The sequence below is a fragment of the Bos grunniens genome, chromosome 13 (assembly GCF_055505025.1).
Source record: "Bos grunniens cultivar Pamir isolate PY7600 chromosome 13, Bosgru_T2T1.0, whole genome shotgun sequence".
In the NCBI taxonomy this organism is placed as follows: Eukaryota; Metazoa; Chordata; class Mammalia; order Artiodactyla; family Bovidae; genus Bos; species Bos grunniens.
Genome location: NC_141177.1, coordinates 62,862,883 through 62,875,458, shown reverse-complemented (window position 1 = coordinate 62,875,458; position 12,576 = coordinate 62,862,883). Strand labels below are relative to the sequence as shown.

The 12,576-nt window shown below is 36.1% G+C and overlaps 1 protein-coding gene across 12 annotated transcripts in view; it reads left to right on the top strand.

Moving 5' to 3' along the window:
* MALRD1 (MAM and LDL receptor class A domain containing 1) overlaps positions 1 to 12,576 on the top strand; it is a 754,524-nt gene that overhangs the window by 216,109 nt on the left and 525,839 nt on the right. For all 12 annotated transcript variants that reach the window (XM_086334563.1, XM_086334560.1, XM_086334554.1 and 9 more), the window contains 3 exons: positions 670 to 836; positions 9,049 to 9,141; positions 11,668 to 11,875. In XM_086334563.1, coding sequence (XP_086190689.1) covers positions 670 to 836; positions 9,049 to 9,141; positions 11,668 to 11,875 — 468 coding nt within the window. The remainder of the gene's footprint in view (positions 1 to 669; positions 837 to 9,048; positions 9,142 to 11,667; positions 11,876 to 12,576) is intronic.

Genomic DNA, 12,576 nt, shown 5'->3' with positions numbered 1-12,576 from the left:
TATCTGGTGCTTCAACATATTTTGGTCAGAAAGAGGCAGTTTAAATTACATTCCCTTAAATGATAAAGGTTTTCCTGTGAAGAATAGAAAAAATAATCAAAAGGGAAAATAATTCTGGGGAGAAAGATGAGGAATTTTTGATTAAAGAAAGATTGCATTGTGACATTTAAATGATCATTTGGTGGCACAGAGATTTTTATATCAATAGATTTCTTTTTATAAGAACATTCATATTGAGGATGGTATAAAACTTTGATTTCAGGAATTAGGATGAAATTACAATGCATTTTAGAAATCAAATACGGCAGCACTTCCCCGGTGGTCCAATGGTTAAGACTTTATCTTCCAATGCAGGGGGTGAGGGTTCTACCCCTGGTCAGGCAGCTAAGATCCCATATGTCTCATGGCTGAAAAAACCAAAGCAGAAAACAATATTGGAACAAATTCAATAAAGACTTTAAAAATGGTCCACATCAAAAAAAAAAAGAAAATACGAAAGTGAAAATCTATAATTTGTAGTTGATGTCATTTAAAAAAAATCCTATTCTTTTAAATAAAATACTTGTGTTTCAAACTTGATTTTGAAAATTCCAGAAACACGATAATTTTGTTCAAACAGAAACAGCTGGGTTTTTTTTCTAAGTTGCTTTTCCCCCCTTTATTTTTCAGGTTACTGTCTATGGATAGGGGCTAAGCAAGCTTCTACTCTTAACCATTTAGACAGCAGGGCTTATCTGAATAGCTCCGTGTGTCACTGCCTGGGCAGGAGCTGCCATCTTCGATTCTATTACGCTATGGAAAACAGTGTTCTCAGAGTAGGACTGTCTAATGATAAGGTGAGAAGAAATTTGTATTACTTTCAAATTCATTAGTAAATGAAATTTCTATTCTTGGCAATTTGTGTTTCTATTTCTTAGTTATATGTAGACTGAAGGTATTCTTTAACTTGCCTTTATTTGCTACACTTTTATTTTTTTTCTCTGAGGGGGAGTTTATGTTTTTATTTTCCATTATGGTTTAGTAAAAGATACTGAATGTAGTTTCCTGTGCTATACAGTAGGACCTTGTTTATTTGGCATACCTTTAAAAAATGTACCAAGAAATTGGTTTCAGAGATATTGTCATGTACAAAAGTCATGGTGGTAGTTTGTAAAAACTTCATAAGATTTTTAAAACTCATGAAAATATGTTAAAAGAAACTATGGTGTCATAATGTATTGGGGATTCCATATTATTAACTCTACACTGAAGTGTTGATGTGATCTGCTCTGGACCTTTAATCTCTGTATCCTTAAAGCTATAAATATGATGGAAGCAAATTACTTGTTCTGTTACAGTAGATACAGTTTTAAAAGATTGATAATTGCTGATTAAATAAGCCAAATGAGTCATATAAGTGGAAAAAAATAGTGCATTGGGCAGAGTGAAAGCTGTAGTGGTAATGCTAGTGAGTAAAAAAAAAAACTAACTTTAACTGAAAACAGTTCTCTACACATGCAAAAAATACTTGAGACACTGAGAATTTCTATTGTGAAAATTTTATTTACAGGTAGGAATAAAGAAATCGTAGGGGTAAACAGCAGTCATTGTAGAAATGGGAGACATTTGACAATAATGGCAGGAATCCTGACATTGGAAAGGACAGTAAAAGCCGCCAATCAAGTTTCCTTTTGCTCAGATGGCTTTGGGTAAATCGAGTTGAAACCTCTGTGTGACATCAGTCAGGTTCATTCTTCAACGGAAGTTTGTCACTTGTACTTATCAGGTGCCACTAACCGTCTTTCAGAAGCATTTTCTTTTGTTCTTTTTTTAAAATTCATTATTTTTAATTGGAGAATAATTGCTTTACAATATTGCATTGGTTTCTGCCATATATCAACATGAGTCTGCCATAGGTATACATATGTCCTCTCCCTCTTGAATCTCCTTCCCACCCTCCACTCCATCCCAGCCCTCTAGGTTGTCACAGAGCACCAGATCTGAGCTCCATGTATTATACAGCAAATGTCCACTGGCTATCTAATATTACACACATAATGTATGTGTTTCAGGGCTAGTCTCTCCATTTGGCCCACCCTCTTCTTCCCTCTGTGTCCACAAGCCTGTTCTCTATGACCGCCTCTCCGTTGCTGTCCCGCAGATAGGTTCATCAGTTACCATCTTTCTAGATTCCATATATATATACATCAATATATGATATTTGTCTTTCTCTTTCTGTACTTCATCTTGTATAATAGGCTCTAGAAGTGTGAAGTGACTTCATAGTTGATCCTCAAGTATCAGACTTCTTATTACCAAGATACTCGAACATTGACAAGGCGTTCTTTTTCTCCTGAGTTCTATCATTTCACCTGTCCCTTTTTCTTTTTGTGTCATTCTCATCATATCCAGTTTTTTTCCTTCTCTTTTCTAGGACCTTCACAGACTTCTAAAGCTAAATACTCTCATTAGATGGCCTAATACATTTTCCTCTGTTACATGGATGAGACACAATTTGTAGCATTTTGTAACTATATTTTCATCACATTTTTTTTTCAGTAGTATTTGGCAGTCTACTGCCCAAGAATCTATTTGATATATTTCATTCAATTTGACGTGGTATGAGGTGGGTGGAGGGGCTGAAACATCTCCCTGCCCTTTCTGTAGGGCTGCAAACTTTTCAGATAATTGGAGAAATTTCACAAACAAAAATAGGTTTAACTTTATGTATATATGTTGTAGCATTCAAGTGTCAAGCATCTTTTAGTTATTATCAGCTGTGCCACGTAAACCAGTCCAGTGAGCTTTCATGTACTTTGAAACTTTCTGTAATTTCCAAATCCTTCTTCAACAAAGGCATTGTAAAAAGAAAATTGTGAGATTTTGTTGAGCTTATATTATGGTTAAAGATGCGTTTTAAAAAGTATGGTGCTACAATACTGCTTTTCACAAGATGGGTAATTAATATTCATTAAATGTTGAATGAGTTACTACCCTAAGTAGAAAGTTGTGTTATTTATCTTCTAATACTAAGGATTATTTTAATATCCTGAACATCAGTGGTGGATTATGTTTCAGTGCATGTATATGGAGATTATGAATTACTGGAAGTGAGCAGTATCATTCCTCTGGTTTTGGGACTGTACAAGAAAAAAGTGCAAATAAATTGGTTTCAGATACTATGTCATATAATAATAATAGACTTTGCAGGATTCTGTCTCCCACATTATAAGAAGAAGTTAACCGTGGAGAACTGATCCAGTGTATTAATCAGAACCAATTGGAGGTATACATCTGAGGCAGTGTTGACTGATACTTGATCCATGAGTTCACCAGTATTCTGCAAGGCACTGTCCAGTCTTTTCTGACACTATTCACTGTGCTCGCTACATGTAACACGTCGGTCAGTAGTGAAAAATCTGCATCACAATACATTTAAATTACAACTTGATGTTTTGTCACAAAGTTAAAAAGGACTTCAAACCTATCATTTAAAAAATTAACTCTTGATGAAAATGATCATTAACATAATCTGTGGATAGAATAACAAAAACAACCCTTATGATAATGTGTGCAGGTGAACCAAGATATATCTAGGGAGAATGCTTAGCACAATTTTACTTTTGGAGTACTTTAGAGCTTGAGAAATAAAAAATAGGTGAAAGAAAAGTTGTTATATAAAAAGTTGAAACTTTGAAAGTCAGCTTCAGTGTATGTACCATCTAACTGTTCTTAGGATTAAGTCTCTGCCCATCATCTATAAGATAATAATCATAGCAACAGCCTATCTTTATCCTCAGGAAAGTTGCCATGTCAGTGAGCCAAGGATAGTAAGGGTTCCCAGCTTGTGGTGACTTTTATATATTTTTTAAATTCCCACTGGCAAATAAATAGGAGGATCCTGTAGTTGGGAAAGGAAAGAAAATGCCTTAGAAAAATATATTTTCTTGTATGATACAAGTTTTAAAGCTATAATAAGCTCTCCTTGAAGAAGAGCTTTTGCTAAAGTACATGGACCTATCACCACATGCAATCAAAAGTAGTTAAAAAAAACAAAAACTTGAACTTGATATCTGATTCCCCCCCCCCCACTGGAAGATGGGGGAGGGGGGGGAGAAGCAGAGAAGTCTAAGAGATCTGATCATAAATATTTTTCTTGAGAGGTAAAATGGCATTATTAAGCCTGGTCTGGGGGAGTTCTGTTGTTGTTTTTGTCCAGTTGCTAAGTTCTAGGTGTGTGCTCAGTTACTCAGCCGTGTCTGACTATTTGCGACCCCATGGACTGTAGCCCACCAGGCTCCTCTGTCCATGGCATTTCCCAGGCAAGAATACTGGAGTGGGTTGCCATTCCCTTCTCCAGGAGATCTTCCTGACTCAAGGATGCAACCCACATCGCTTGCATCTCCTTCATTGGCAGGCATATTCTTTACCACTCTGCCACCTGGGAAGCTAGTCTAGGAGAGTAAAGACATTTAAATAATTTTGATTGATTTTAAGATAGTAGAAAATTGGAACATCACTTGAAGGCTTTTCTGACCTGAGGGTTTGTGTTTTACATTGACACCTGTTGAAAGTAACTAGCTAAGTCTGAGAGTATGGACAAATATAAACTAAAAGCTGATATCATGTAGTTGGAGTAAATTTTTTTTGTTTGCATTACTTGTGTTGTCAGATAGGAAAATGTGGTAGAAAAGTCTGGATTTCATACACAATATACCATTAAATGGTTTTTCAAATGCTAAGTTAAGTTTAGAAAGAACTATGCTCAGCCTCTTGAACAAAATGTAAATGCATTCTTCTTCAGGTAGAATGGGGAAAATCAATTAGTCATTGTGAAGAAAGAGCAAAACAACTACACGTTACCCTCAGAAGTGAAAGTGAAGAGACGTGGTGAATGCAGCTTGCCTGGTAGTGCCAATAAAAGCATCAGCAGAGGACATAGTGTCTCAGTGCTAAATAACTAAAGTTGCTTAAGAAATTATTGAAAGAAAATTTGTTGTATTTCTCAACCCTTTATAACTTCATTGTGATGTGACCTGGAAACGGTCAGCTGAAAATATGTGTCCTCCATGTATGTTTCATTGTCTTATGGAAGTCTTAACTGTTCATATAAATAAGTAATAGAATGAAGTACATTTTAATGGGTTTAGACTATCTTCTCTGAAATATTTAAGACCTAGAAATTGGAGTAGATAAAAGAGGGCAAAGAACAAAGCTAAAAAGAAATTCATATTTAGAAAATCTTGCATATGAATGAAATAAGTGAAACCAAGTAAGGAGATAAAGGCTCTTAAGAGTCTGAAAATGATGGATGTCATGTGTCATCTGGATTACAATTAGATGTCACCTTCCAGTGCTGTTTCCTATCTCACAGATGGGAGGTCACAGAGATGGCCTCAGAGTTTAACCTGAGACATTTATGCCACTGTCTGCATTTTCACTGTATTTCACTATATATCTCTATCTATCTATCTATATGTGTGTGTGTGTGTGTGTGTGTATGTGTGTATATATATATGTAATTGTTCAGTTGCTCAGTCATGTCCAACTCTTTGCGACTCCATGGACTGTGGCACTCTAGGCCCCTCTGTTCCTCACCATCTCCTGAAGTTTGCCCAAGTTCATGTCCATGGCATCAGTGATGCCATCCAGCCATCTCATCTTCTGATGCCCTCTTCTCCTTTTGCCTTCAATCTTTCCCAGCATCAGGGACTTTTCTAATGAGTTGTCTGTTCACATCAGATGACCAAAATACCAGAGCTTCAGCTTCAGCATCAGTCCTACCAACGAATATTCAGGTTGATTTCAAGATTGACTGGTTTGATCTCCTTGCTGTCCAATGGACTTTCAGGAGTCTTTTCTAGCACCACAACTCAAAGGCATCAATTCTTTGGCATTCTGCCATCTTCATGGTCCAGCTCTCACAACCGTACATGACCACTGGGAAGGCCATAGCCTTGACTATATGGACCTTTGTTGGCAGAGTAATGTCTCTGCTTTTCAACACATCGTCTAGGTTTTTCATAGCTTTCCTGACAGAAGCAATCATCTTCTGATTTCTTTGCTGCAGTCACCATCCACAGTGATAATATATATATCATTAAATCCAAGGAAAATAGGGTTATTTCATAGCATGAAAGCACAATCAAAATCATAAAGTCCAACACTATGGGCAAAATTGTGGAGTACTTTATAAACTTTTATCAAATAAATGACCTCCTAGTATATAGTAACGTAGTTTTGCATATACTTTGCAACCTGGAAAATGACCATCATAGAGACACCTGACATAGGATGCTTTAGAAGACATGGAAAGGTCTTTGATTGAGTGACTGGAGAGTAAAATAGAAATATAATCTCAAAAAAAGAACTGTATTATTTGGAACTTGGAATGACTTCTTCCATAGGAAAAAATATTTGAGATTTGCAGAAAATATATCTGATAACATTTTTTTACTTTCATGTTAAATATTTGCCTGCATTTTTTCTTTTCTTTAATCAAGGCAATATTGCAGAATGTAGTAGTATCAGTGGGATCAATGTTTAAATAGTTGGTTTATTCATTGATACTTCAGTTCAGTTGCTCAGTCGTGTCTGACTCTTTGCGATCCCATGAATCGTAGCATGCCAGGCCTCCCTGTCCATCACCAGCTCCCAGAGTTCACTGAGACCCACGTCCATCGAGTCAGTGATGCCATTCAGCCATCTCATCCTCTGCCATCCCCTTCCCCTCCTGCCCCCAATCCCTCCCAGCATCAGAGTCTTTTCCAATGAGTCAACTCTTCGCATGAGGTGGCCAAAGTACTGGAGTTTCAGCTTTAGCATCATTCCTTCCAAAGAACACCCAGGACTGATCTCCTTCAGAATGGACTAGTTGGATCTCCTTGCAGTCCAAGGGACTCTCAAGAGTCTTCTCCAACACCACAGTTCAAAAGCATCAATTCTTCGGCGCTCAGCCTTCTTCACAGTCTAACACTCACATCCATACATGACTACTGGAAAAACCATAGCCTTGACTAGACAGACCTTTGTTGGCAAAGTAATGTCTCTGCTTTTTAATATGCTATCTAGGTTGGTCATAACTTTCCTTCCAAGGAGTAAGCGTCTTTTAATTTCATGGCTGCAGTCACCATCTGCAGAGATCTTGGAGCCCCCCAAAATAAAGTCTGACACTGTTTCCCCATCTATTTCCCATGAAGTGATGGGACTAGATGCCATGATCTTCGTTTTCTGAATGTTGAGCTTTAAGCCAACTTTTTCACTCTCCTCTTTCACTTTCATCAAGAGGCTTTTTAGTTCCTCTTCACTTTCTGCCATAAGGGTGGTGTCATCTGTGTATCTGAGGTTATTGATATTTCTCCCAGCAATCTTGATTCCAGTTTGTGCTTCTTCCAGCCCAACATTTCTCATGATATACTCTGCATAGAAGTTAAATAAGCAGGGTGACAATATACAGCCTTGCTGGACTCCTTTTCCTATTTGGAACCAGTCTGTTGTTCCATGTCCAGTTCGAACTGTTGCTTCCTGACCTGCATACAGATTTCTCAAGAGGCAGGTCAGGTACTCTGATATTCCCATCTCTTTCAGAATTTTCCACAGTTGATTCCACAGTGATCCACACAGTCAAAGGCTTTGGCATAATCAGTAAAGCAGAAATACATGTTTTTCTGGAAATTTTCGATGATCCAGCGGATGTTAGCAATTTGATCTCTGGTTCCTCTGCCTTTTCTGAAACCAGCTTGAACATCTGGAAGTTCATGGTTCACGTATTGCTGAAGCCTGGCTTGGAGAATTTTGAGCATTACTTTACTAGCGTGTGAGATGAGTGCAATTGTGTGGTAGTTTGAGCATTCTTTGGCATTGCCTTTCTTTGGGATTGGAATGAAAACTGACCTTTTCCAGTTCTGAGGCCACTGCTGAGTTTTCCAAATTTGCTGGCATATTGAGTGCAGCACTTTCACAGCATCCTTTTTCAGGATTTGAAAGAGCTCAACTGGAATTCCATCACCTCCACTAGCTTTGTTCATAGTGATGCTTTCTAAGGCCCACTTGACTTCACATTCCGGGATGTCTGGCTCTAGGTCAGTGATCATACCATCGTGATTATCTTGGTTGTGAAGATCTTTTTTGTACAGTTCTGTGTTCTTGCCACGTCGTCTTAATATCTTCTGCTTCTGTTAGGTTCATACCATTTCTGTCCTTTATCGAGCCCATCTTTGCATGAAATGTTCCCTTGGTATCTCTAATTTTCTTGAAGAGATCTCTAGTCTCTCCCATTCTGTTGTTTTCCTCTCTTTCTTTGCATTGATCGCTGAGGAAGGCTTTCTTATCTCTTCTTGCTATTCTTTGGAACTCTGCATTCAGATGCTTATGTCTTTCCTTTTCTCCTTTGCTTTTCGCTTCTCTTCTTTTCACAGCTATTTGATACTTAGAATTTTATATTTGGAAGTGTAGTACTTTATTCAAGATTCCATTCAAATTTTTCTTCTAAACTTTTTCTCCATCATAAAAAATAGGCATCTTTATTTTGTATATATACTTTATTTCCTAATTTTTTAAAAGATAATTTTTATAGAGTGGTTTTAGAGTCACAGAAAAATCAAAAGGAAGTATAGAAATCTCCCATACACCCCCTGTTCCCATATATTCAGTCTCCCCCATTAGTATCATCTCCCACTAGAATGGCACACATGTTACAATTGATGAACCTACACTGACATGTCATTATCACCTGAGGTCTCTAATTTACATTAGGGTTCATGTTTAGGGCTGCATATTCAGTGGGCTTGGACAAATGTATAATGAATGACATGAACCCATCATTATATTATCATAAAGAGTATTTTTGCTACCTTCAACACTCTCTGCACTCTCTCTTTTCATCCCTCCCTATCTCCATTTCTTTATTTTTCTCTTAAAATATAATATACCATTTTAAACAATACTTCAGTTTTTTAGTTCTTAATACCCTACAGGTACAATCAACTCTACTGAAATGTAATTAAGAGTATATAAATATGAGAGTTGAATTTTGGGAATGAGTGATGTTTTTTTTTCTTTGAATCAAAGGAAGAAGAAACATTTTGGATATACAACACATCAACTCACAGAAAATGGGTGAAAGTGGATGTGGTAATACCAGAAGAACTGAAGACATTCAAGGTATAAAAGGGAAAAACAAGTATTTTTTATCATAGGTTTAATTTTTAGTCTTGTAGTGAATTTATCACTCGTTGTTAATTTAAATTAGCATTTAAATTAGAAATACAAACTCATGTTTAGGGACAGCAATTACTTGTTTTCATTGTACCTACCTGTGCTCAAGTCAAATTTGCTTGAGTGGAGAAGCAAGAAAGTAACTACTATTTTTTTTTTAAAACAGAGTTAGTGTATTGATCAAATCTAGGAAAGAATAATACAGTTCTTATACTGAAGCTACAGGTTACTCACAAACAAAAGACTGACACATTCAAATTTTATATAATTCAGTATTCAACAAATGTTTTTGAAATGATGAGAATATTAACTACTCTTGTTTAAAGCATCCTCGTTCTCCATGGGCTTCCTCCCTAGCATCCCCAAACACTGTGCAGTACAACCAAGGAAGCCAGTTGCATTTGAAGCAGATAAACAATAAACCGGTATTGAAAAATCAGGGGAGTATATGCAAATATTTTGAATGCAGGAATTCACATCTTTATAACGCATGGGTAACTCTGTCTGTCCAAATATGCATCTGAAATATACATACGCTCAGTGGGAATGCTATCTCTTAAAATTATTAACTTGGGTTTTGTGTTGTATATAGAGTTGAGATTGTGCAGAAAAATATCTGGTAACATTTTTAAACTTTCATATTGAGTGTTAGTTTGTCATTTCTTTTCTTATATCATGGCAATATTGCAATGTGTAGTAATGTCAGATCAACATTGAAATTCTGGTATTATTTATTGCTGTTTAGATTTTTATTTTTAAAGTACAGTACTTTAAGGTTCCATTCATTTTGTGTTGTATACAAAATACATAAATGCATTTATATTGGAGTGTAAGTGTAAAATAATGAGGCTGATTGTATGTGTGGCTTATGAAACCAATTTCATTCCTTTAAGGTAATATCACACTCATACATTTTTCTAGGTATTAAAAGGAGGACCCAAATGATATGAACTGTGACTATGCAGATTTTTTAAATCCAATTTGCAGCTGAATTTGGAACTTAAGAATCACAGCATTTTTGTAGCAATCTCAGAAGTTGAGCTTTATATCATAGCCCATTGAGTTAACATTTTGATACTATTTTATAAATTCTTACATATTTATGCAAACTTGATCTTAAGTAATTCTTAAATATATATTGTTCATGTTTTTGAAAAGAAAATTTCTCAGACATTTGAAGCTGGAAAAGACTAAAAAGAGTCAGTCTTTGTTCCTAGAATCTTATTTACAAATTAACAATATCGATGCAAAAAGAATACCCCCTGAATTACTATGCTGTACATCTGAAACACAATATTATAAATTAACTATACTTCTAAAAAATAGATATACTTTTGTTGTATTCCATGAAAACCAAGCCAAACCCAATATCTAGTTCAGTGGTGATCAACAGAACTTTCTGTGTTAATGGCAATTTTATCTGTGTTCTCCAGTATAGTAGCCAGTAGCCACATGTGATTATTGAATTCTTGAAATGTAACTATTAAAATGTGGAACTGAATTTTAACTTAATTTTAGTTCATTTAAATTGATATAGCACTATGTAGCTAGTGACTGGAGAAGGCAATGGCAACCCACTCCAGTACTCTTGCCCGGAAAATCCCATGGACGGAGGAGCCTGGTAGGCTGCAGTCCATGGGGTCACACAGAGTCAGACATGACTGAAGTGACTTAGCAGCAGCAGCAGCAGCTAGTGACTACCATATTGGATGGCAGAGAATAAGGCATCTGCTATACAGTTTTTGATTTCTCTTGGACCCTTGGTGTTACCTAATAATTGCTCTTGTTAAAACCTCAAGGGATATTAATACTTTCACATTATCTTACACTAGAAGAGCAATGTATGGTTGTTTCAACTTGCTAGTAGTTTATACCTTTAGAAAGCCTGCAATTCAGTTAGAGAAAATGAATTCATTTCCTTTAACTAGCACTTATTTGATTGTTAGAGCAATTCTTTTATAAGGATTAATAGATTTTAAAATTTATTCTTTTAAAATGTTTTCCTATTCTATTGCATCCCTTTTTATCTGCCTGACATTTCACTTCCTACCTTCTAGTAACTAATTTCAGTAGTTAAAAAACCAAATGCATCTATAACTCTTGTTATATAAATAGCAACAACACTAATTTTTTCCTTGAATATTAAAGTCAGTGGGCTGTGAAAATGATGACCAAGTAAGTTTGCAGTCAGGGACATTGTTGGTGATTAAATGGGATCATGATCATGGGTGATTTCTCAGATCAGATCATCAGATCATGGGTGGTTTCTTAGACACCTCAGTGGCTCTAATGTGCCCATCAATCTGATGCATGTGAGTCAAGCTTATCAAATGGGAACTTTATTCTTAGTTGTATTTGCTTTATCTTTAAAAAGGCATTTTTCTTAATAATTCTTGAATCTCCAGTATTATTTTTGGAGTCTTTTTGAAGAGATTTTTAAGGTCACAAATTGTTCTCTGTGCTTCCCTGAAGATTATTTTTGAAGGAACTGTTTTGAGCCACAAAGGTTTTATTGGGCTTGATGACCTGTGGGTCTACGCCTGTGCCCAGGCCCCGTCCAGACAACTTTGCTCTGCAGATGAATTCACCTGTGGCAGCGGCCAGTGCATTGCTCGAGAATCAGTCTGTGACTCTTGGCAGGACTGTTCTGATAAGAGTGATGAGGACCCGACAACTTGCTGTAAGTAAATTAATGGTTAACTCACTCCTATGCTCACATTCATGACAGTGGTTGAATTTAAGAGAGTCTTTATCTTGAGCAAGGTGAAGTTAGTATGTATGAAGTAAGATGAATGTATGTTCTCACTTTGAAGCCATTAGCGCTATTCCTTGTGGACATCTCTATGCTAACTTAATGTTTTGGTGCTTTTTTTTCTCACTCTCAGAATCTATTTGTTCAACAAATGAATAGTTGTGATGTTGAGTGAGGTGTGTGCATTTTGAGTAAGAGGAAAATGGATGGGAGAAGGAACCTATTTGTATTCTTCTCTTAAATACAAATTTACTATGGGTTAATAACCTTTTTTAAATGTAAGATTTTTTTCCATTCTGACCAATTATGTAGAAAGCTGTGGAGCAAGGAAAAAGAGAAGGAGGGCTGTCATTACCTTCCAGATAGCCATGATGATGTAGAAATCAGCCATGGTTGGTATTTATGACTAGGCAAAAAGGCCCAACTCCTTTATTTCAGACCTTTTATGAAGTCTTTGATAAGAGTAATGATAAGAAATTCTATTACTATTCAAACCTAGTTATATCAGAAAGGAAACATAATTTAATTTACAACTTACATCATGGTTTTCATTCATATGAGGTAACTTAGCAACTAAAATATTTGTCTTTTTAGAAACAATGAATACAACTAAATGCATTCAATTTCTA